The 26,924-nt window shown below is 40.7% G+C and overlaps 1 protein-coding gene across 3 annotated transcripts in view; it reads right to left on the bottom strand.

Moving 5' to 3' along the window:
* Positions 1 to 26,924, bottom strand: part of MALRD1 (MAM and LDL receptor class A domain containing 1) — a 696,170-nt gene that overhangs the window by 248,772 nt on the left and 420,474 nt on the right. For all 3 annotated transcript variants that reach the window (XM_077490931.1, XM_077490932.1, XM_077490933.1), the window contains 2 exons: positions 24,805 to 25,053; positions 21,083 to 21,240 (listed from right to left, as the gene is read on the bottom strand). In XM_077490931.1, the coding sequence (XP_077347057.1) occupies positions 21,083 to 21,240; positions 24,805 to 25,053 (407 nt within the window). The remainder of the gene's footprint in view (positions 1 to 21,082; positions 21,241 to 24,804; positions 25,054 to 26,924) is intronic.

Below are 26,924 nucleotides of genomic sequence, written 5' to 3'. Positions count from 1 at the left end.
CGTTGTCTCTTGGGGATGTAATGCATATGTGTTCAAATTGTGTGTTAGGAGGGAGAATAGTTAGTGAGTAATATTCTCCAAAGAAGTTTTTCAGTTTTGTATAGTGGGAGACTTCTGAGGGAGGAAAGTTATATTTGGCTTGTAGAAATTCCAATGAGGGTAATTTCATATTAGTGGTAAGGGATCTAAGTGTTGTAAGGTTGTTTTTTATCCATAAGACAAATAGGCTCCTATCCTTGAAAGCTGGTGAAAATCTATGGTCACCCAAAAACTAGGCCAATAAAATCTTCTGGGGCTGAAGCGATATAGCAATAGAGTTGGCATACAAAATATATAATCCAATCTTGTGTAATAGTCATGTGGATAAGAATAATGGGTGTATGCCGTTATGCCGTTATGCCTATATTATGTGCTCTTCCAAGAGCCTATTAGTTGTAAATTGTTGAGAGAGCAAGTTATGGATTTGGAGAATGCTTGAGAGGAGGGGACCAATTTACATCTATCTAAAGCTGGGTGGGCAGCTAGATTGAAATCAGCTACTAATATGAGGTATAGGGAGGTATATCTGTCTAAAATCTCTCTCAAAAAAAAAAGGGAAGATTGCGATTCATATGGAGAGTAAAATGACGCAACTGTCAGCGAGCATTCGTTTATGGAACACTTTGGAATTAGATACAGTGGGGCAAAAAAGTATTAAGTCAGCCCCCAATTCTTCAAGTTCTCCCACTTAAAAAGATGAGAGAGGCCTGTAATTGTCATCATAGGTATACCTCAACTATAAGAGACAAAATCTGGAAACAAATCCAGACAAACACATTGTCTGATTTTTGAAATAATTTATTTGCAAATTATGGTGGAAAATAAGTACGGTATTCTGTCAATATCAAAAGTTCATCTTAATACTTTGTTCTATATCCTTTCTTGGCAATGACAGAGGTCAAACGTTTTCTGTAAGTCTTCACAGGGTTGTCACACACTGTTGCTGGTATTTTGGCCCATTCCTCCATGCAGACCTCCTCTAGAGCAGTGATGTTTTGAGGCTGTCTCTGGGCAACACAGACTTTCAACTTCCTCCAAAGGTTTTCAATGGGGTTGAGATCTGGAGACTGGCTAGGCCACTCCAGGAGCTTGAAATGCTTCTTATGAAGGCATTCCTTCGTTTGGCCGGGTGGTGTGTTTGGGATCATTGTCATCCTGAAAGACCCAGCCACGTTTCATCTTCAATTTCCTTGCTGATGGGAGGAGGTTTGCACTCAAAATCTCATGATACATGGCCCCATTCATTCTTTCATGTACACGGATCAGTTGTCCTGTTCCCTTTGCAGAGAAACAGCCCCAAAGCATGATGTTGCCACCCCCATGCTTCACAGTAGGTATGGTGTTATTTGGTTGCAACTCAGCATTCTCTCTCCTCCAAACACGACGAATTGTGTTTCTACCAAATAGTTCTACTTTGGTTTCATCTGACCATATGACATGCTCCCAATCCTCTTCCGGATCATCCAAATGCTAGCTAGCAAACCTCAGACAGGCCTGGATATGTACTGGCTTAAGCAGGGGGACACATCTGGCACTGCAGGATCTGAGTCCCTGGTGGCGTAATGTGTTACTGATGGTAGCCTTTTGTTACGTTGGTCCCAGCTCTCTGCAGGTCATTCACTAGGTCTCCCTGTGTGGTTCTGAGATTTTTTCTCTCCGTTCTTGTGATCATTTTGACCCCACGGGGTGAGATCTTGCGTGGAGCCCCAGATCGAGGGAGATTATCAGTGGTCTTGTGTGTCTTCCATTTTCTAATTATTGCTCCCACAGTTGATTTATTCACACCAAGCTGCTTGCCTATTGCAGATTCAGTCTTCCCAGCCTGGTGCAGGTCTACATTATGTGACTGTTTGAGGTTGTGGACAGGTGTCTTTTATACTGATAACAAGTTCAAACAGGTGCCATTAATACAGGTAATGAGTAGAGGACAGAGTAGCCTCTCAAAGTTGAAGATACAGATCTGGGAGCCAGAAATCTTGCTTGTTTGTAGGTGACCAAATACTTATTTCCACCATAGTTTGCAAATAAATTCTTTCAAAAATCAGACAATGGGATTGTCTGGATTTGTTTCCACATTTTGTCTCTCATAGTTGAGGTATACCTATGATGACAATTGCAAGCTTCTCTCATTTTTTTAAGTAGGAGAACTTGCACCATTGGTGGCTGACTAAATACTTTTTTGCCCCACTGTATCTGCTGTCAGCATAGTTACGTAGTTAGTTAGTCAGGTTGAAAAAAAGACACAAGTCCATCCAGTTCAACCACAAAAAAAAAAAATATATATATATATATATATATATATATATATATAATATTATACCTGCTCATATACCCAATTCTATACCCACAGTTGACCCAGAGGAAGGCAAAAAACCCCAGCAGAGCATGATCCAATTTGCTAAAGCAGAGGAAAAAATTCCTTCCTGATCCCCCGAGAGGCAACCGGATTTTCCCCGGATCAACGTTCCCTATAAATGTCAGTACCCAGTTATATTATGTACACTTAGGAAATAATCCGGGCCTTCCTTAAAGCAATCCACTGAGCTGGCCATAACCACCTCTGCTGGGAGTCCATTCCACATTTTCTCAGCTCTTACTGTGAAGAAACCTTTCCGTATTTGGAGATGAAATCTCTTTTCCTCTAGACGTAAAGAGTGCCCCCTTGTCCTCTTTGTTGACTGTAAAGTGAATAACTCGACATCAAGTTCACTATATGGACCCCTTATATATTTGTACATGTTGATCATATCCCCCCTTAATCTCCTCTTATCAAGAGTGAATAAATTCAGTTCCTCTAATCTTTCCTCATAGCTGAGTTCCTCCATGCCTCTTATCAGTTCGGTTGCCCTTCCCTGCACTTTCTCCAGTTCCCCGATATCCTTTTTGAGAACTGGTGCCCAAAACTGAACTGCATATTCCAGATGAGGTCTTACTAATGATTTGAACAGGGGCAAAATTATATCTCCCTCTCTCTCTCTCTGGAGTACATACCTCTCTTAATACAGGAAAGGACTTTGCTTGCTTTGGAAATCGCAGCTTGGCATTGCATGCTATTATTGAGCTTATGATCTACCAAAACCCCCAGATCCTTCTCCACTATGGATTCCCCCAGTTGTACTCCCCTAGCATGTATGATGCATGCATATTCTTACCCCCCAAGTGCATAACTTTACATTTCTCAACATTAAACCTCAACTGCCACATAGTCACCGCATTAAACAGAGCATTGAGGTTGGCTTGTAAATTGGAGACATCCTGTAAGGAGGTGTTTCCACTGCATAGCTTGGTCTCATCTGCAAAGATGGAAATGTTACTTTTGATCCCAGACCCAATATCATTTATAAAGATATTAAAAAGTAAGGGTCCCAGCACTGAACCTTGGGGTACACCACTGATAACCTTAGACCATTCAGAGTAAGAATCATTAACCACTACTCTCTGAATTCTGTCTTTTAGCCAGTTTTCTATCCATTTACAAACTGATATTTCCAAACCTGTAGACTTTACCTTACACATGAGCCGTGTGTGCGGAACTGTATCAAACGCTTTTGCAAAATCCAAGTATATCACGTCCACCGCCACTCCTCTGTCCAAGGTTTTACTTACCAACTCATAAAAAGAAATCAGGTTTCTCTGACAACTTCTGTCTTTCATGAATCCATGCTGTCTGTTGCTTAAAATATTTTTTTCCTGCAAGAACTCATCTATGTGGTCTTTTATTAATTCCTCCAGTATCTTCCCAACTATAGAAGTTAAACTAACAGGTCTATAGTTACTTGGTAAAGACTTTGTTCCCTTTTTAAATATAGACACCACATTGGCCCTGCGCCAATCCAGTGGTACTATTCCTGTCATTAATGAATCCCTAAAAATGAGATACAATGGCTTTGAAATTACAGAGCTCAATTCTTTTAGGATCTGTGGGTGGATGCCATCAGGTCCAGGTGCTTTATCCACCTTTATTCTGTCCAATCTTTATATACATTTTGTATTTCAAAAATAATAGAGTTACGAATAAATATAGCATCCCCATGAGATTTAGGTGAGGATGCGGTATAGTGAAATTGGCTGTAGGTCTTGTCAAAATATTGTGGATGGTTCGAGGATGTATAGTGAGTTTCTTGTAATAGAATTATATCTGCTCCTAATCTTTTGTAGTGACAAAATGCTTTCTGGAGGGAGTTAAATCCTTGGACATTATGTGAAAATATCCTGATATTATAATTAATATTGATAATATTGATAAATGAGGGGGTGGATGCTAAAATGATTATATAGAGGGGAAACAAGAATTTGGATGGATAGTAATGATATCCAATGATAGACCCTACAGATAACCCCAAAACCACAGGGGGTAGATTGTTTTGTATAGAAAAATATAACACCAATACAACCATTTGCTTAAACAATGTCTCCAGTATGATCATTACTAAAGTACATAAAGTTACCAACAAGTGAGAGAATCTGTATAGTCTTCCAAAGTTTGGGCAACAAGTAAAACAGGTCATAAGGACCAGAAAAAATAAATTGAGAAATAAAGGGGAGTCAAGAAACAACATGAGACCTGACAATGTAAAATGAACACGAGGACAAATATGTCCAATACTTGCAGGCGAAGCCCAAACAACCCACCCCGGAATATTAGGGGGTGTTATAAGCTGCGGGTGCAAGCAGGGGGACAAAATCAGCAATGAGCCGAGCATTGATTTATTATATAAAAAGGTAATCATGCATGAGGAAAATATCATAAAGCACCTATATTGAGGTTGGATACTGGACCAAATTAGGCTAAGTCAATTACTGGAACTGGAACAAATTAGACTAAGTCATATAATCATATATAATTTGAACTTGAGAATGGTCCAAAAAAGTTTTAACAAGGGTTAGAGTAAACCCAAAATTAAGATGAGTTGCAAAAGTTTTAACTGATAGGAACGGTAGCTTCAACATTAAATATCAATAAAACAGCAAATCACTGAGTGTTATATTGCTCAAAGAAGTTTGGTGTAGGAACTATCACTAACCACTAAGGGAGTTGTAATGCAGTAATGAAAACAGCACATAGATCTAGTCATTGTAACTGAGGGTCGATATAGATAAAAAAAAAAAATTTCCCCCATAAATATGAGCAAAGGTACAGTAAACCCAAAGGTAAAGTCGTTGATTGGAGACTTCAGACAATTTCTCTTAGGGTGGTCGAATGAGTAGTCTATTGCAGTCTATCATTTATTGTCATTGGTAATAGTGGCTGCTGCAATATAGAAGAGTCAATAAGGCATGAGGGCACTACTGAGTTTTGGAATGTGAAAGAACATTTGTTTCAAATACATGGGAGGAAGGAGGATCATTACATTTGTGTACCTCTTTTAAGTCAAATAAACTTTAGCAAGCAACTTGGCAAGGGAGAGGTGGTTGACATTGCATATCTTGAGTGCAATTAGGCAGCTTGATCATTGAAGGATCGGCGCCACCTTCTTTGATCTCTCTGATCCCAAGGGGATGAAGGGTTAGACCATATGGGCGATGATCTGGTGGACGGATGTTTGGTTCTGGCTCAAGCAGGCCCAATTTAATTTAATTTAGTTTCTTGCCTTCAATGATGTTATATACTGTATAGATTGTACCATTGTGTGGCACCGTAATTTGAAAGGGAATCCCCAACGATATCTGATTGTTGCAGTTTGCAGAATAGAAGTGACCTCCCTCATTCTGCATCTCCTGTCTAGTGTTGCAGGGGAGATGTCAGGGAATATTTGGATCTTGCTACTATCCAAGTTGATATTAGAAGTGTTCCTGGAAGCACGCATGTCATCATCCATAGGGAGAAAGTCCTTCATGCACAGGATCACATCACGGGGAGGTTTATCAAGTGGTGGTTTGAGACAGAGAGCCCTGTGGATCCTGTCGCATGTGAAAGCTGATTCTGGTTTATCAGGCAGGAAGTTTTGGAACAGTTTGGAAATGGCTGGCATGAGATCAGTCACAGACTCAGTTATCCCTTGTAACCATGTATTATTACTGCAATTTCTTTTGTCTAAGTCTTCGACTTGGGTTTGCAAATTTGAGTAATTGTCATCTATCGTCTCATAATCTTTCCTGAGGTCATTGTGGGCCAAAGATAGTTCATTATGTTAAGTTTCTAAGACATCTGTGCGGCCACCCAGAGCTGCAATTTCCATAGAGTGAGCATTGGTTGATTTGTGTAGCTCTGTCTGTATTTTGTCTACCAGTTTCTCAGAAATTGCTGATAAACTAGCATCTACATCCACGTTGGAGAGCGGAGGAGAATACTCACAGTCCCTCCTTGATGCTGCTTGCTCCTGCGTGGGGCTGCTGGAGGAAACGGCTGCCTTGGCGCCATGTTGCTTCATCCTTGTAGTTTCCTTGGTGCAGAGTAAATAGGTGGTGAGCGAGTGCTGGGAATGGCGACTATGCACCTTTTTGCCCAACAGCATGCACGGGATAGTTCCCCAGGGGTGCCTGGGTTAACCGGGCGATTTTTGTAGCTTATGGCCCTGGGAATTCTGCTTGATCATTCCGGGTCTGGCAGGGCTGCTTTCAGACACGTCCTTAACACATCGCACTGCGCATGTGCCCCTATTTTATTACTTTTTAATCTGGTAATATATTACATTCATGTTTATCTATGTAAATCAGAATTTAGACCTCTATACTCTTTAAATTAAAGACACCCCCCTTTTTTCTAGCAGAGATGGCAACACCAGTCACGTTACCACTCACAGCTCTCTATGGATAAGAATTGTCCATGGAGAGCTGAAAAAGGGCATGTGCACAAACAATTAAACAAGTGTCAAAGAGAGGGGCTCCAGGGAGAGACGGGAATGCCACAGGACTGGGTGGTGCCAAACCTTGAGTTGGGCTTCAATAAGCAATATTTTATATTTGAAAATTAAGTTTTTTTTAGACCTGACCATAGTAAAAAAACAACACCACTTTACATTTCCTTTACAGGTAATCAAAAGCAGATGGAGGCTTGTGCAAAACAAATTTTGCTTCTCAAATGCCCATGTTTGTAATATGTGCCAAATGTCAGTTTCTATTGCCTTTTGCAAGACGAATGTAGCATTCCCCCACGTTCAATCCAAAGAGAAAAAAAAATCTTTAAGAACTTTTGACCAGTAGAGTAAAAAGCATTTGACCGATAGAGAAAAAAGCCTAACACTATAGGCTAAGAACATTCAGCCAGAAGGGAAAATAATGAGACCTCTGGACTGTGTACAATTTTTATGAGCTGTAGATTCATCCACTGTTTGTGAGGTTCAAGAATGGCTGAAAGTACTGGTGGTTGGCAGAAACAAACCTCCATGCAGCAGGAAATGAAACATTTAGCAGTGGTTTTGCCACCACTGATAAATTAAAAACTTCCTGGATCATGGTTGTTAGGGAGTTGACAGCCACTAATAGCCAGTGACGTATCCCTGCCTTAGCTTATGGTGTTAGGCTATTTAATGTATTGGTCGAATGGTCTTTAACTTTTCTCATTGAATTTCAAGAGCAAATCCACTGTCAAGAACTGTTTAATTCCTACAGTTAATCCACCTGCAGTTTAATAAATAGATTCCAAAGAAAGACATTAAGGCATCTCTAAAGAATGACTATAATAAAACCCTTGAAAGTTAAAAAAAGTGCATTGAAAAAAAAAACCTTTCTGATAGAGCCATGAAATTAACATAATATCCTATTAAACCTTTTTTCGTTTGCATACCAACAAGGTTTTTTTTATCAGCAAAAAAATAGGCATGCCTTGCTTCGATCTAAGAAGTTGAATTTATCTTTTAACTAGATTCTGCATCAAGGCCTCTTATAATTCAAATTGTATTTTTCATTAAATTGTAATTCAGATGAAGTATAGTGTTACTGAGGAACTTAATCTGCTTGCAAAAGATGGCAGAGATTGCAAAATCTCCTGATGGCGATCTTAAATTAATTAAATGTACTGCACATGAAATTTTTAGCTAATAAATTCTGTAAATATGAGTTGCAAGGCTCCAATATACATGGGCATTTGGTTTTAAGAGGACCACTTTTATACACTAGCACTAAATTATTATAATGCTGTATGCAGGAAGGTTAGTCATATTGAAATACAGAACAATTCATTGCCTAAAAAAAGTACAGTAAAATATGTAAATTAGAATAGTAAATTATATTTTATGTTCAAAAAAGCAGCATGAAAATGTCCCTGCCATTTAGCTTTGGGTAGTAAGCCTCCCCTTTATCTTCTATTATTTGAAAGTGTTGCATACCTTCAAGCTCTGAACCAATGAGGGCCAAAGGCTCCCAGGGCACTTCAGTTTCCATGGCTGTTAGTATGTATGTGAAGGTTCTCATTTATATATATTATAAATCATGGCACAGCTAGCAGCAATTAGTCACAATCAACTTGTGAAGACATCTTGTTGCTTATTTAAACAATTTCCTCAGCTCTAAAGAGTGCCGGGAACATATCCCAGCATTTATAGCTACATGGGCAAGTCAGCCTAATCCTATCACCATGGAATGTCTCAAGGTAGCTGTTGATTGTTCAATAACTTGATTGGAGGTGTGACAGTTTGTGAAATCATCTTGTTCTAATTTCACAATTCAATATCATCCATGGTGCCTGGAAGTCTTGGAGGGTATTAACAATCAGAATCAGATGGCAGAAGGTGTGGATTGTTGTCAAAATGCTGAGGTAGAAAAGTTAAAATGCCATTATGTGTTGGTGATCTATGGTGTCACCCCAAACTCACTCATTCATGTCTTTATGGTCCTTGCTTTGTGCACTGGTATGCAGTCATGTTGGAACAGGAAGAGGCCATCCTCAAACTGTTTCCACAAAATTGGGAGCATGAAATTGTGCAAAATGTCTTGGTATGCTGACGCCTTAAAAGTTCCCTTCACTGGAACTGTGGGGCCAAGCCCAATCTATGAAAGACATCCCCACATCATATCCCCCCCCCTCCAAATGATTTGAACCAGTGCACAAAGCAAGGTCCATAAAGACATGGATGAGCGAGTTTGGGGTGGAGGAACTTGACTGGCCTGCACAAGCCAATAGAACATCTTTGGGATGAATTAGAGCTGAGACTGTGAGTCAGGCTTTATCGTCCAACATCAGTGCCTGCGCTTCTGGAGGAATGGTTAAACATTCCCATAGACACACTCCTAAACCTTGTGGACATCCTTCCCACAAGAGTTAAAGCTGTTATAAATGCAAAGGTTGGGCCAACCGAATATTGAACCCTACGGACTAAGACTGATATGCCATGAAAGTTCATATGCATGTAAATGCAGGCATCACAATACATACATACATACATATACATATATATATATATATATATATATATATATATATATATATATATACTGTATATCATATGCTGAAATATCTCAGGGAGCAAATAGAAACAGAGAAGTACACTATGCTTTAAATAAGAGCCTGGACCACCAAGGCATAGTCTAATCTAAACTTTCACTAGGCTGAAGTATCATTCTGTAATACTTTTGACAAAAATTGTTTGCAAACCAGTCCTTGAACTAAGATGTCAATATTAAACCAGCCAAACTAAAACCAACAAAAATGTCTGAAATGAAAAAAATTCAGCCAGCATTCTCTGTTTTAACAAACGTTCAACCCAGTAAAGCGCTTCTGTTATTATTTGGCTAAAAGATGGAGCCGTATTTTATTTATTTAACATTTGAATTGGTTTTTCTACAGTCTGTTCTGGCCTACACAGCTCAACAAATGTATCTCATCCTGCTTTACTAATATTATACAGTATGTAGTATACTTTGCAGAAATAATATTGTTGCTCTAATGGCTTGTGTATATGGGGATGCAACATGTATTAACTTTGTTTTTTCCATATGATTTCGAAGGCTAACTTCTACCAATGTTTTATAATAGTTTTCAACAACTGTGGCTGTAATATTTACCTTAAAGTGATATTAAAGTCTGTTATTTTTTTTAATCTAAAAATAACAAACATGATATACTTATCTGTTCAGTGCAGTGGTTTTGCACAGAGCAGCCCAGATCCTCCTCATCTCCGGTCCCTCCTGGCCCTATCCTACTGCCGAGTGCCACTACAACAAGCAGCTTGCTATGGGGGCACCCAACCTGAATGGCTGCTCGGTGTGTCCATTCAGGCACAGAGCTGTGGCTCAGGCCCCACCCCCTCTCTCTCCTCATTGGCTCACCGACTTTGATTGACTCTCAGCCAATGAGGAGGGAAAGTCTCCGACAGCCGAGGCTCTCGTGCAACATCGCTTATTCAAGATAGGTCTCAGGTAAGTATTAGGGGACTGTGGGGGGCTAATACACACAGAAGGTGCTTTATCTTAATGCATAGGATGCATTAGGATAAAAAAAAAACCTGCTGCCTTTAGAACTACTTTAAGTCCTCAGCTGTTGCCCATAGTAGCTCTTCTTTTCCTCACTCATGATACCAAACATCACTCAGCCTGGAAGACTAAGGAAAGACTGCAGGGTTGCCCCAGAGTTTAGTGAATATGGTGAAGTTTTACAAGTTTTGCAGGGAATACCCAATTGCGTGCAAGAAAAATAAAAATAAAACACCAATTTTGCTTGCACATAACTGGGTACTTAAAGTCAACATAGCTTAACCTCATTCACTAAGCTCTATCGCAAATTCCCTTACAAACTGACAATTACCTTGCAAAATGAACAATCTATTTGCCTTCAGTAAATCAACTCCTGTGATTGCATAGTATCATGGCCCCACCCCCTGAGCATGGCATTATGCTTCTTCAGTTTATGAATGCAGAGCGTGGTGCAAATATTATCTCGTTAGCTCCACTTACTGCATCATCCAGGGTTGAAGATAGAAGGTGACCCGAGGTGTCACGTGACCATCTAGATGTCATCAGGAAAGGTAAGTTACAACAGTAAAATTATCACATACTGCAGGCAGGGGCCTCAAGGGGAGGAGGGTGGTGTTTTCTGTTGGTTGGAGGGGATGGGGGGGGGGGGGCTGCATAGAGCCTAAAGTTGAGCTTTATCTTTACTTTTTTAGTTTTGGATGAAGTGGCTTAGTGCTTCTCTCAGTGTTTGCAGCATTATGTGTGCCCTTTGGTTGTGGAGATTTCTGTTTACTTTCTGGTATGTCTAACTTCCATCATCCATATAGGAATTAGAGCAGTGGTGGCCCCTGCATTGAGGGTGCATGCGGCGTCGCCCCCCTTTCCCTGCCTCCGCCTCTCTATCCATGCGCCCGGCCCCTTTCAGGATGCCCAACACATGGATTCCTATGAAGGGGGTGATTTTTTTTGAAGCACGTGATTAGAGCCAGAGGCTCTAATTGGTCTCAAAAAAGGGTGAGCTCAGGGCGCAGAGTGCGCCCTGATCCCACCCAATTGTGAGACCATAGCGAATGAGCTTTCACTATCATCACACTACAGTGCCTCCCCGCCAATCAGGAGGCAGGTTAGTGAGACCTGTTTACCGACTGGCCAAAGCACCAGGCAACCCTATTGGATGCCTAGTGGAGCTTTGGCAAGGGGAGGAAGCATGAGGGGAGCAGGCACCTCTGCTGCTGCCCGAGTATGATGGGCACAAGTGGCTGCATTTGTCGGGCATAAGTGGCTGCATTTGATGGGCATAAGTGGCTGCATATGACGGGCACAAGTGGCTGCATATGACAGGCACAAGTGGCTGCATATGATGAGCACAAGTGGCTGCATATGATGGAGCACAAGTGGCTGCATATGATAGGGCACAATGGCTGCATTTTATGGGCACAATGGCTGCATTTGAGGGGCACAATGAGGCTGCAATTGATGGGCACAATGAGGCCGCAATTGATGTGCACAGTGAGTCTGCAATTGATGGGGTCCCCCCAAAAATTTTGAGCACCAGCCACTACTGAAGTAGAGGGAAACCTCCTTCATGGTAACACAAATAGTAATACAAATTTGACAGAGGGTCTAACAGGTCCCTACACTGTCCCTGTTTTTTCCTCGCCCAATGTTCTGTTTTTGTATTTGTCATTAAAAAAGGAGGCAAAGGGAAGTTTTTCATTGGGTACACAATTACAATGGTCTTACCAACTCCCAACAATAAAACTAAAAATGTAATGTTTTGGCTTTAGATATACATTAGATAAACTTTAAATTAATGAATGAATTAAAGAAAAAAATTAAAGTGGCTGAAGGCATTTTAACCACTTAAGCCCCATAAGGATTTGCCCCCTTAATGAACTGCCCATTTTTTGCGATACAGCACTGCGTCGCTTTAACTGACATTTGCGCAGTCATGCGACACTGTACCCAAATAAAATTGATGTCCTTTTTTCCCACAAATAGAGCTTTATTTTGGTGGTATTTGATCACCTCTGCGTTTTTTATTGTTTGTCCTATAAACAAAAAAAGAGCGGCAATTTTGAAAAAAAAGCTATATTTTTTTACGTTTTGCTATAGTTAATATCCCCCCCAAAAAAATAAAAAAACTAATTTCTTCCTCAGTTTAGGCCGATATGTATTCTTCTACATATTTTTGGTAAAAAAAAATCTCAATAAACCTATATTGATTGGTTTGCATAAAAGTCATTGCGTCTACAAAATAGGACATATATTTATGGCATTTGTATTATTCATTTATTTTAACTAGTAATGGCGGTGATCTGCGATTTTTAGTGGGACTGTGACATTGCGACCAAAAGATCGGACACTTTTGACACTTTTTTGGGACCATTGACATTTACACAGTGATCAGAGCTAAAAATAGCCACTTATTACTGTATAAATGTCATTGGCAGGGAAGGGGTTAACACTAGAGGGCGATCAAGGGGTTAAATGTATGTCCTAGGGAGTGATTCTAACTGTGGGGGTGTGGTACTGCCTGGAAGAGGAGACCGATTGCTGTTCATACTTAATATGAACAGCAGATCTGTCTCCTCTCTCCTCAGAACGGAGATCTGCCTGTTTACATTGACATTGACAGATCTCCATTCTGTCTTTCTCAGAAGAAATCGTGGCCGCCAGGATATACGCATTGGCTCTGTCATCGCACTGTGGGCATGCACCCCCTAGTGGTCTTGGAGCAGCCAACGTACAGCTACGACGATTTGTGCAGGGGAGCACTATAACTAGTAGTATTGAGGGCATTAGTGTTAGGTTGACTAAAGCACCTCAACCCAAGGTAAGTACAGTAATAAGTCCTATTTGCAACCTCAGAACACCCAATAAGGAGATGGTATGCAACCAGTCTAAACTACGTGGCATATTTACCAATGCCAGGAGTCTGGCGGACAAGATGGGAGAATTAGAGCTACTGAGAATTTTGATTTTGTAGGAATTTTCAACAGCTCTCATGATTAGCTGGCAACCATTAAAGGGTATTCCCTATATCGCAGGGATAGAGATGGTAAAAAAGGGGGAGGGGTATGCCTGTATGTCAAAAATATACCAGAAGGAGGAGGCAGAGGCAGACCTCCTATCACAATTTTGATTAGCGGCAAGGATGGGAAGTGTCATTATAAGGGGGGATTTTAATGATCCAGACATAGACTGGCTGGAAGGAAACGCGTGTTCATCTAAGGCTCGCAAGTTCCTAAATGTTTTGCAGAACAATTTCATGAGTCAGATGGTAAATGCACCTACTAGAAACAAAGCGTTACTAGACCTACTAATTTACTAACAATATAGACCTGATCCCGGATGTTGAAATATGGGGAATTTTTGGACGCAACGATCACATGTCAATTTGTTTCAGTATAAATCACACAAATAGGAAACATAAGGGGAATACAAAGACACTGAATTTCAAAAGAGCCAACTTCCCTAAACTAATATCCTTGCTAGAAGATACTAAATGGGATAAAATCTTAGGAACAAAGAACACGGAGGAAAAATGGGTATGCTTTAAGAGCATATTCAATAAGGGTATTAGCCAGTGCATCCCAATAGGAAATACATTTAAAAGAGCTAATAAAAGTCCTGGGTGGCTTAACTCCAACGTAAAAATGCATATAAAAGCAAAGGAGAAGGCCTTCAAAAAATACAAGGCTGAGGGATCATCATAAGTACTCCAACTTTACAAAGAATGTAACAAGAAATGTAAGGGGGCAATCAGGGCAGCTAAAATAGAACATGAAAGGCACATAGCAGAGGAGAGTAAAGAAAAATCCCAAGAAATGATTTAAGTACATAAATAGTAAGAAAGAGAGGTCAGATTATATTGGTGCCATAAAGAATGATGAGGGGGATCTGGTTACTTAGGAAAGAGAGATGGTGAAAGTATTAAATATTTTCGTCTCCTCAGTCTCCATGAGGGAATTGGGGGGCTTCAGTAACCAAAATTGCAATGTTTATCCTCATAACATGTCACAGGAAGCACCCTCATGGCTAACAGAGGACAGAATTAGAAATAGACCTGAAAAACTTAACATTAATAAGTCACTGGGACCAGATGGTTTGCATTCGAGGGTCCTTAAGGAACTCAGTCAAGTAATTGCCAAAGGATTGTTCCTAATTTTTACGAACAGTCTACTGACTGGAATGGTACCAGCTGATTGGAGGAAAGCCAATGTAGTACCAATATTTAAAAAAGGCCAAAATACATTCCTGGGAGTTACATTATTATGCAAGCTCTTGGAGGGGATGATAAGGGACTATATACAAGAGTTTAGTCATGACAACTGTATCATTAGCAGTAATCAGCATGGATTCATGAAGAATCATTGCCAAACCAATCCATTACCTTCTATGAGGAGGTGAGCTGCCATCTAGATAAAGGAAGACCTGTAGATGTGGGGTATCTGGATTTTGCAAAAGCATTTGATACAGTTTCACATAAACATTTACTGTACAAAGTAAGGTCATTTAGCATGGACTATAGAGTGAGTACATGGATTGAAAACTGGCTACAAGGGTGAGTTCAGAGGGTGGTAATAAACGAGGAGTACTCGGAATGGTCCAGGATGGAAAGTGGGGTCCCCCAGGGTTCTGTCCTGGGACCAATCCAATTTAATTTATTCATAAATGACCTGTAAGATCGGATAAACAGCTCAGATAAACGATACTAAGCTAAGCAGGGCAATAGCTTCTCCGCAGGATGTGGAAACCTTGCAATAAGATCGGAACAAAATGAATGGGGTGGGCAACTACATGTAAATGAGGCTTAATGTAGAAAAATTTGATATAATGTATTTGGGTGGTAAAAATATGAATGTGATCTACTCACTGGAGGGAGAACCTCTGGGGGAATCTAGGATGGAAAAGGACTTGTGGGTCCTAGTAGATGACAGGCTCAGCAATGGCATGCAATGCCAAGCTGCTGCAAGCAAATCAAACAGAATATTGGCATGCATTAACAAGGGGATTAACTCCAGAGATAGAATAATAATTATCCCACTCTACAATACTCTGGTCTGGCTGCACCTGGAGTATGCCATCTAGTTCTGGGCACCAGTTCTCAGGAAGGATGTGCTGGAATTGGAGAGAGTCCAGAGAAGCGCAACAAAACTAATAAAGGGACTAGAGGACCTTAGTTATGAGGAAAGATTACGAGCACTGAACTTATTCTCTCTGGAGAAGAGACGCTTGAGAGGGGTTATGTTATCAATTTACAAATACCGTACTGGTGAGTGACCCCACAATAGGGATAAAACCATTCCGCGAAAGGGAATTTAATAAGACACGCGGCCATTCACTAAAATTAGAAGAAATGCGGTTTAACCTTAAACTGAGTAGAAGGTTCTTTACTATAAGAGCGGTAAAGGATGTGGAATTCTCTTCCACAGGCAGTGATTTCAGCGGGGAGCATCGATAAATTCAAACAACTATTAGATAAGCACCTGAACAACCACAACATACAGGGATATACAATGTAATACTGACATATAATCACACACATAGGTTGAACTTGTGTGTTATTTTTCAACCTCGCCTACCGTGTAACTATGCAACTACTATGTAACTGCGGCAGCTGGTCCTCAAGTGGTTAACTTAAAGTAGTAGTAGAACTATGGGCAAAACTGTTTTTACATTGGATAGTGTAAGAGAGGGTAATAACCCTTGTCAGTTTTTGTGCCAGCTTTATCCCACTACTTGACTGAGTTCCTTAAGGACCCTCGAATGCAAACCATCTGGTCCCAGTGACTTATTAATGTTTAATGTTTATCCCACTGGGGAGATTTGCCTCCACTTCCTCCTTGATAGCCAAAACATTAAGAGGAAATTCCTGAAAATGTAGAAAATGTAGGACCTTGGGTCTCAGGTTACCAGAACTAGTGTCCCCATTGGAAAATTCCTCCTGTATTACTGTTCTGGGGACAACCCCAAATTTTGGGTTTTTCGTTCACTTTCACTTTCAATGAGAATGGTAAACAAAACAAATAGAGAGGGTGAATCTCCGTAACGGGGGCCCAGACAGCAATAAATATCAAATAGGTGTTCTAGTCCCTCACCACTCTGTCCAAAACTGAAAAAAAATATAAGGTTTTCCCCTTTAGTTATACTTCAATGCATTTTCTGCATTATAGGTAAAAAAAAGCCTTTTATTTCCAGCTCCCCACAGCCCCACCTACAGTACATACTTGCCTTAACCTAATCTTGAACCAGCGCTGTGCCTGAGAACAGCAGCACTGTTCTCTCTATCCTCTCACTGGACATTGAGGGAGAAGCAGGAGCCTTTGACTCCTGCTGCTGTCAATCAAATCCATCGTGGAGGGGGCAGAGGGCTGAACTGTATGTCAGTAGAGGCACACAGTCCAGCTAGGGATCAAGCCTGCATGTGTGCCACCATAATAAGCAGCCTTCTATGGTGACATTTAGTGAAGAGGAGGAGTGGAGAGCACCAACGGGGGACTTGAGAAGAGGAGGATTGAGGCTGCTCTGTGCAAAACCATTTTTTTAAAACCATATTTAAACAAACAAAAAAAATGAACATTCTCTTTAACTTACATATACACTTACATATGTGCATATGATTTAGTGTGTCTTTCTGGTGTGTCAACATGTGTTTAGGCAAATGGACCCTGCCCACATATTTTTTTTTTTGTCAGCACTAAGGGTATACACTTTGGGTCCTATAGTGACCCACCTGATGGGTATGCAACATTACAATGATTTCAGGGGTGAAGGACTGTCAAACTGTACACATGGAGGATACTTGGATTTGTAAGCCCTTGTACACACGGTCGGATATTCCCATGGACAATGTCCGATCAGACCGTGTTGTCAGATAATCCGACCATGTGTGGGCTCCATCGGACCGTTTCCGTCGGAATATCCGACCGACAAAGTTTTAGAGCTGGGCTATAAAATTTTCCGACAACATGATCCGATCAGACTTTGTCCGATCGTTTGTAGAGAATTCCGATCGGACAAAGTGCCACACATGCTCAGATCAAATTTCTAGACCAAAGCTATTGGCTACTAGCCTGAACGTAGTCCCGTCGTAACGAACCAACGTCATCACGTTCTGAACGATCGAATTTTCCGACAACTTTGTGTATGCAACACCAGTTTCGGACAAAATCCGTTGGACAAATCTGACGGATTTGGTTGTCGGAATGTCCGACTGTGTGTACAAGGGCTTAGAGTTGTCGGGGAGTTCCGCTTTAAAGGTATTTTATATATTTACGCAGGCCTGCTCTTTGATAAATTATTGTGGCTCACCTGTGCAGCTGACTCCATTTACTTCCAGCAGAAACTCTTAACAAAAGAATAAAATTTTTGTGCCATGAAAACATCTTTTAACTGAAACTACTATCTTAAAGCCTATAATCAGTCAACCGTGTAGCTTTAAGTGCTCAAAGGATTTACAGTTTTTTATGGATTTTGCCATCACTTGAAGACTCATGATAATAGTTGCCTTAGTTTAAATACAGTGGCTAGACTTTTCAAAAGTTCCTCCTCAACCACTTGCAATAGAGTTACTCATTTCAGTTATTGATCCACATCACTTGTGTTCCCAGGAGAGTCAAGTCATAACATGAACAACACTACACCGGTGGGCCAGATGGAGAAAAATCTAGTTTCTTCGGTGGCTAATATAGCTTGATCTGCCAGTAAATCTTTTAGTGATGTTAATCCAACATACGCCTCTCAGGGAACCGTCACAATTACTTTTTGATTTAATTAATAAACGGCAAATCTAGTTTTTCTTACCAGTGATATGTTTTAGCTATAGTTCCAGCTATAGAATGACAATCAACTTTGCTAGTCTCAAACATTATTACAAAAAGCAAATATGCTTTGGGATATGAAAATTCAGCATTTACAATGTTCTCACAAGAAGCAAAAGACTAATGCATATTTAGAAACTGTTAACTTATCGTGTAGAAGAATACTGCTGCGGAATACTAAAATCCAAGTTATTAAAAAAGACAGTTCAAAGAGCTCAGAAAATGTGCAAAGTGCAGTTTTGCATACAGAGCAATCAGACCTCGGTATTTCACTTCAAAAGGCTAGTGCATGCATGGTCAGCATAAGTGGAATCTCTCTACAAGATAATGCAGCCCCCGTACTTACCTTGGCACATGTGCTAGGTAGATTATTGATTTGCTATGTAGACTCCCATATGCAGAACAGCCTGTTTTAGTGATGCACCACCATTTACACTGTATTACCAAAAGTATTGGGAAGCCTGCTTTTACACGCACATGAACTTTAATGGCATCCCAGTCTTAGTCTGTAAGGTTCAATATTGACCCTTTGCAGCTATAACAACTTCAACTCTTCTGGGAAGGCTGTCCACAAGGTTTAGGAGTGTGTCTATGGGAATGTTTGACCATTCTTCCAGAAGCGCATCTGTGAGGTCAGGCACTGATGTTGAATGAGAAGGCCTGGCTCGCAGTCTCCACTCTAATTCATCCCAATTATCACACATGAACTTTAATGACATCCCAGTCTTGGTCCGTAGGGCTTAATATTGAGGTGGCCCACCCTTTGCAGCTATAACAGCTTCAACGGTTGAGATCAGGACAGTCAAGTTGCTCCACCCCAAGCTAGCTCATCCATGCCTTTATGGACCTTGCTTTGTACATTGGTGAGCAGTCATGTTGGAACAGGAAGGGGTCATCACCAAACTATTCCCACAAAGTTGGGAGCATGAAATTGTTCAAAATGTCTTGGTATGCTGATGCCTTAAGAGTTTCCTTCACTGGAACTAAGGGGCCAAGCCCAACCCCTGAAAAACAACCCCACACCATAATCCCCCTTCCACCAAATTATTTGGACCAGTGCACAAAGCAAGGTCCATAAAGACATGGATGAGCGAGTTTGGGGTGGAGGAACTTGACTGTCCTGATCTCAACCATTGAAGCTGTTATAGCTGCAAAGGGTGGGCCACCTCAATATTAAGCCCTACGGACCAAGACTGGGATGTCATTAAAGTTCATGTGTGTGTAAAGCAAGGTGTCCCAATACTTTTGGTAATATAGTGTATATGGTGACATCCATGCTACTTTCATACCAACTTTTTGAGATAGGAATGAGGGACACTTATTAGCAAAAGCATGTGGGCATAGGACAACACCCCCTGCCACACCGCCTACCGTACATAAAATGCGGCAGGGTGACCCAGCTAGGCAAAATCATGTACATGATTTTTGGGCACGCGGTGCAAGTGTGCCACTTCCGCTGTAATTGGACACAGCGGAAGCCTATCAGCGGGTCCGGCAGCTGCGATGGCTGCTGCGACCCAACGATCGTTCACAGGAGACATAGCAGCAGTGTGCCCATGTAAACAAGACACACCGTTTATCTGTCAGGGAGGAAAACAGAGATCTGGCAGTAAGGGACAGATTTACAAAGCAAAGGTATTGCATTATGACGTCCATATTAAAAAAAAACATGAACACCAGTGTGGCTATTCCAGTGCAGTCCCACCGCACCCCCACCACAAGACAAGGCAAAATGCCTTGTTTCTAGTGTGGCCGGTTCATACCACTGCATTGTTGTGGTGTGCGTGAAAAAAGTACTGTGTGCCAGTTTTAGCTGGCACACACTCTAAGCCCTTGTACACACAGTCGGAGATTCCGACTGAATGTGTCCTATCGGACCGTTTTGTCGGATATTCCAACGGTGTGTGGTCTCCATCGGACTGTTTCCGTCGGAATATCCGACAGACCAACTTTTCCAACTTGCCTGTAAAATTTTCCGACAAAATGCTCAGATCGGACATACTCCGATCATGTGTAGCCTACTCCGACTGACAAAGTGCCACGCATGCTCAGATAAAATTCCTAGACCAAAGCTATTGGCTACTAGCCTGAATGTAGTCCCGTCGTAACTAAATAACGTCATCACGTTATGTACAATAGGATTTTCCGACAACTTTGTCCGACCGTGTGTATGCAACATCACTTCCGGACCTCTTCCGGAATTAATCCGTTGGAATTACTCCGACGGATTTGGTTGTCGGAATCTCCGACCGTGTGTACGGGGGCTAAGGCAAGCAATACATTAATATATTTTTTTATTCAACCAGCGGGTTGAATGAAAAAAGAATTAACCAAATTCCCATCCACACATTTAATGTGGATGGGGGCATCCTTCCCGCTGAGCTATTGTATTCTGTTGATGGGGAGCCTTCCCCCGCCGGCAGAATACAATGATCAGTGTTTATGGATATAGCCCAGCGGCAGTGATTGTTTGGGAAAAACCTGACAGACTGGTTGTACACCCATCGATCAACAGAATTAAGTAGCCCATACATGGATTGAAATTTGTCCGGTTCCTGCAAAACCGACCAAATATTGATCCATTTATGGTCAGCTTGAGAGCAAAGATTAGCACTCCTATGATAAAAGGGTCTGTACTTGTCAATCTGTGTTAATTAGTCAGCATGCTGTAGTTGAGGGGATGGGAACAGACACAAAAGGCTCAAATCCAGCAGTATCAGCATATCAGCTGCTCTCCCTTGGCAAGGATAGCAGCAAAATGTTAAATGGGTTACTTAATTAATGTTAACAACTTATTATTTTAAAACAAAATGTTGCTTTTCCATTAGACTGGAATTGTCCTTTAAATGTTAGCTGGATGGCACAAGGTAGAAAGAGAAAATTCTTACTTTGATAAGGACTCGTATTTGGCCAGTAGCTTTTGGTGACATGTAATACCAGAAGCTCAGTGTACAATTTTCTCCTGACTCCTTCCATGTGACGCCTTTTATATGAGCCTTTTCACCACGCAGTCCAACCAAGGAAGTTTCCAGAGAAAGGAAGTGACCTTAAATAAAAGTCTGAGTAAATACATAGTATAAGATAAATATGTTAGGCATTTGTTGTAACTTCCTCTAAAGCAGCCATTCTCAACCAGGGTTTTGTGGAACTCTGGGGTTCCTCCAGAAGTTGCTAGGGTTATTTTTTAGCTGAGTGGCCAATTGACCAACACTACTTGGCAGAGCCAGGAGCATGACACCAATGATCTTTTCAGCTGGCATTCTCACCACCACTATAAGGGGGGCATTCTTTCCACTAGCCACCAATGTAAAGGGCATTTTTCACACTGACCCACCAATGACTCAGTTTAAGCAGGGATTCCATGAGAACTGAAAATTATACAAAGGTTCCTCAGGGGTAAAAAGGTTTTGAAAGGCTGCTCTGGAGTTTAAAAGTGAAGATAACATTGTCATTCTCTTGGGCTTACAGAAGAGAAAACAAGGGGTGGCATTACCATAGACAAGAGGGGCTTGGAGATTCTAGAAGTAACTGCCACTTGGGTAAGACATTTGGCTGGATATGCAAAATGAAGAAAGAACTACATAGGGAATCATTGCCTGATTTAAGTAATTTTCTAAGCTTTGGCACTACCATTAAATAGAAAATTAAAAAAGAAACACTATTGTGTCTAAAAAGAAGAGAGAGAGAATCAACAAAGTGGTTTTGGTTTACAGTGAGTGTCAGGACTGAATAATGTTAGGAATGCTAAGGAATATATAAGAATGCTCTTCTCCAGGATTTCTCCAGAGCCTCTCCCATCCTCTGGAACTTGCTACCTCCACTGGTTCGGCTATTCCCTACTCTTGCTACCTTCAGGCGATTCCTGAAAACTCATCTCTTCAGGGAAGCCTATCATGTCTCCAACTAATCTCCTATCACCTCATTCCCCACAGTTATAACCTTTTGTACCACCTGCCCCACCCTATTAGATTGTAAGCTCTTCTGAGCAGGGCCCTCTTAATCCTCTTGTATTTTATTGTATTGTAACTGCATTGTCTCCTTTTTATATTGTAAAGCACTGCATAAATTGCTGGCGCTATATAAATCCTGAATAATAATATTAATAATAATAATTCTACAATCCTACATTTTCTTTTCACAAGATCATTGTATTGTATTGTATTTTGCAAAAGAAAAATGGGCATTGATGATGGAAACACACCTCTGGGTCTAATGCTAGATGTCCCTGTAGGTATTAAAAATTGTTCACCAAATCTGGGCAGATATGATCAGATTAAATAATCAAATAGTCTCCACTTTGATATTTTTAAGTATTACAGAAAATCCTTTTTAAAAAAAAAATATGTAGCACCCTTGTCCCAAAGCAGGGATATATGTAAATCTAGTCATGGAAGACATTTGGCCTAGGGGGACAAGATGTTTAAAAATAGTCTTAAGCTGGCTATAGATTAATCAAAATTTGGCTGGTTCAGCAGGACCTATAGATTGACTTCTCACACATGGGCTTGTTGAAATAATTTGTGTTCAAGGAGAGCTGCAACCAATTAGCTGATCAGTGCTGATCAGTGTATTCTAATGCCCCGTACACACGATCGGACTTTCCAATGAAAAAAAACGTAGAATTTTGTTTGAAGGTTGTTGGCTCCAAATTGTCTTGTATACACACGGTCACATAAATGTTGGCTAACAATTACAAATGTGGGAACGTAGTGATAAGATGTACGACTAGCCGAGAAAAAGGAAGTTCAATAGCCAATGTGGCTCCTTCTGCTTGATTCCGAGAATGAGCGAACTTTTGTGCGTCAGACTTGTGTACACACGATTGGAAATCCTGACAACAAATTTTTGTTGGCGGAAAATTTGAGAATCTGCTAGCCAACATTTGTTGGTGGAAAGTCCGACAACAAATGTTCGGTGGAGCATACACACGGTAGGACTTTTTAGCCAACAAGCTCACATCCAACATTTGTTGTCAGAAAATCCGATCGTGTGCAAAAAAAAAGTGATCTAACTATGGCCAGCTTTACCTGTTTCCATTTAAAGAGGAAGTAAACTCTCCCACTCTGATGCTTCTCTTCATTTAGTCCATTATAATAAGTCATTATCAGACTATAGCCACTGGAATCCAGCCCAAATTGTATATTACTTACTGTTTAAAGAAACTTTAAAAAACTTGTTTCCAGGGGTTAGGCAGCACCATCTTAAGTATTGTTTTCTGAGTCCACAGTGGAGTGTATTTCAGCCCTTACATTGAGCACTTCCTGTACTGTTAACCAAGCCTCCTTCTCAATCCAACATTTCTATGGCAACCCTGCTTCCCTGTTCATAGCTTACTTGTTTATTTTATAGTATTTACTTGTGCAGATGTCTAATGTTTCCCTTTTCAGCTTCAGCTGAAGACTTTTCAGCTTCAGCTGATAAGACTGCAGTAATGGCCAAGTTTAGACTGTATGTGAGGTCACATGGTCATATGGTGTGTAGGAGGAAGCTCTGAATGATTCTGCAGCCTCCTGGGAGTTCAGTGGTGTGCCGTAGGAAGTCCTGATAACAGATAGATAAGACATAGAGCGTGTGCCTTAAATCAGGGGAGATCTGGGCATGCTCAGTGATGTCATTCTACAGAACAACAAGGATTACAACAATACTAAGCAAGTAAGGAGATATCTACAAGCAGTATTCATTAGGGTTTTTTATGCTGATTTACATGGGACAAAGTGGTGGGGGAGGGTTTACAACCACTTTAAAACAGAAGTTTATTCTTTTTCCTTTCACTGAAAAAAACAGATACCAAAAACATTGTAAGGTTACCAGCTAAATAGATTTAATTCTGATTTAAATATAATACATTGGAAATGACTGAAGATATTGCCCGGAGCTGCTTGATCTATAGGCTGTTGGAAACTCTACTGCCGTTGGCAAAATAGCATTGTGGACCATTATAAATTGTCTCAATGTATGTGCCTATTAACTTATTAAAAAGCAAAAATGTAACTATTTCTGCTTTAGTATCTTTGCAAGAATACATCATTAAAATGTCTCAGTGCTGAAATGTCAGTGCTATCATTCAGAGAAATGCAGGAATTGGAAAAGTCAATGTAAATGTATTCAGAATTATGTAATGGGGTCACACAGAACCTTAAAAATCTTTTCTAGTTAGATAAACAACACTCTTTGTGGATTCATCATTCCTATCACCATAAATATGACATTAAGACTAATTTATTGGGGCAGCGATTAGAGCAATGACAATGTGCAAAGTGTAGTTACCCGGGGCAGTCAATCCAGTTGTTACTGCAGTGAATGAAAATGTGTGTGTATATATATATATATATATATATATATATATATATATATATATATATATATATATATATATATATATATATATATATATACACATATATAAATTAGAATTCACTGCTTAGTAATTCACCAACTGTATCTAAACTAAGCAAACGGCTACTGAATTTTTGAACTTCCAGTACACATTTGTATTCCTGGCAACACAGCAAGTATTAAAACAAGGATAGAGATAACAGCCACAAAAGTATGACATCAAGAGGACTTCCCAATTTCAAGGCTGAAACCTTTAAATAAAGCTGTAACTCACCTTTCTCATTTCCCATTGTGTGGTCCACAATCTGAGGTTTCAGAGTTTGTGAAGAGTTACCTCCTAAGATCCAATCAAAGTTGTCTGCCAAGGAGTTCTGCCAACCACAGAGCCCATCTTCAAATGTGCAGGAAGTGCCACAATCTTTCTCATCTGTGTTATCCCCACAGTTATCCACAAAGTCACACCGCTCTTCTGGCCTGTAACATCTTCTATTTTTACAAATCAGGAAACCCAGTGGACAGAAGCCTGGGGAGAGAAAGACATCCAAAATAATTCAGTTGATGTTGCCTTGAGTTAATTCAAATAAGTTAAAGTGACTGTAAAGGCAGAAGGTTTGTTATCCTAATGTATTCTGTGCATTAAGATAAAAAACGTTCTGTGTATAGAAGCCCCCCTCAGCCCCCCTAATACTTACCTGTATCCATCTCTATCCAGCGATGTACACGAGTGCCTCGGCCATCCGGGACTCTCCCTCCTGATTGGCTGAGACGCACCAGCGGCGCTGGTCAATCAAAGTCAGTTAGCCAATGAGGAGAGAGAGGAGGTGAGGCCAAACCACGGCTCCGTGTCTGAACAGACACAGGGAACTGTGGCTCGGCCCCAATGACCCCATAGCAAGCTGCTTGCTGTGGGGGCACTCAACAGGAGGGAGGGGCCAGGAGCTTCAGCCAGGGACCTGAGAAGAGGAGGATCAGGGCTACCCTGTGCAAAACTACTGCACAGATCAGGTAAGTGTTACAGTGTCTTAAAAAAGTATTCATACCACTTGAAATTTTCCACATTTTGTCATGTTACAACCAAAAACGTAAATTTATTTTATTGGGATTTTATGTGATAGACCAACACAAAGTGGTACATAATTGTGAAGTGGAAGGAAAATGATAAATGGCTTTTAACATTTTTTACAAATAAATATGTGAAAAGTGTGGCACACATTTGTATTCAGCCCCCCTTTAGGCAACACTTTGTAGAAACACCTTTTGATGCAATTACAGTTGCAAGTCTGTCTCTACAAGCTTTGCACATCTAGAGAGTGACATTTTTTTCCTATTCTTCTTTGCACAATAGCTCAAGCTCTGTCAGATTGGAGGGAGAGCATCTGTGAACAGAAATTTTCAAGTTGTGCCACAGATTCTCAATTGGATTTAGGTCTGGACTTTGACTGTGCCATTCTAACACATAAATATGCTTTGATCTAAACCATTCTATTGTAGCTCTGACTATATGTTTAGGGTCATTGTCCTGCTGGAAGGTGAACCTACACCCCAGTCTCAAGTCTTTTGCAGACTCTAACAGCTATTCTTCTAAGATTTCCCTGTATTTGGCTCCATCCATCTTCACATCAACTCTGACCTGCTTTCCCTTCCCTGCTGAAGAAAAGCGTCCCCACAACATGATGCTGCCACCACCATGTTTCACGTTGGGGGTGGTGTGTTCGGGGTTAGTTTTCCGCCACATATAGCGTTTTGCTTTTAGGCCAAAAGGTTAAATTTTGGTCTCATCTGACCAAAGCACCTTCTTCCACATGTTTGCTGTGTCCCCCACATGGCTTCTCACAGACTGCAAAAGGGACTTCTTATGGCCTTTTTTCAACAATGACTTTCTTGCTGCCACTCTTCTATAAAGGCCAGGTTTGTGGAGAGCACAACAAACAGTTGTCCTGTGGACAGATTCTCCCACCTGAGCTGTGGATCTCTGAAGCTCCTCCAGAGTTACCATGGGCCTCTTAGCTGCTTCTCTGATTAATGCGCTCCTTGCCCAGGCTGTCAGTTTAAGTGGATATCCATGTCTTGGTAGGTTTGCAGTTGTGTCATACTCTTTTCATTTTCCAATGATGGATTGAGCAGTGCTCTGTGAGATGTTCAAAGCTTGGGATATTTTTTTTATAACCTAACTTCTTTTTTTATAACCTTTAAACTTCTCCACAACTTTATCCCTGACCTGTCTCGTGTGTTCCTTTTCTTCATAATGTCATTTGTTCAATAACATTCTCCAAAAAAACCCTGAGGGCTTCACAGAACAGCTGTATTTATACTGAAATTAAATTACACACAGGTAAACTCTATTTACTAACTGGGTGGCTTCTGAAGGCAATTGGTTCCACTCGATTTTAGAGG

Source organism: Lithobates pipiens, unplaced genomic scaffold, assembly GCF_037356315.1.
Source record: "Lithobates pipiens isolate NorthernLeopardFrog02 unplaced genomic scaffold, aLitPip1_a1.2 Scaffold_19, whole genome shotgun sequence".
Lineage (NCBI taxonomy): Eukaryota > Metazoa > Chordata > Amphibia > Anura > Ranidae > Lithobates > Lithobates pipiens.
This window is presented reverse-complemented; position numbering and strand designations above follow the sequence as displayed.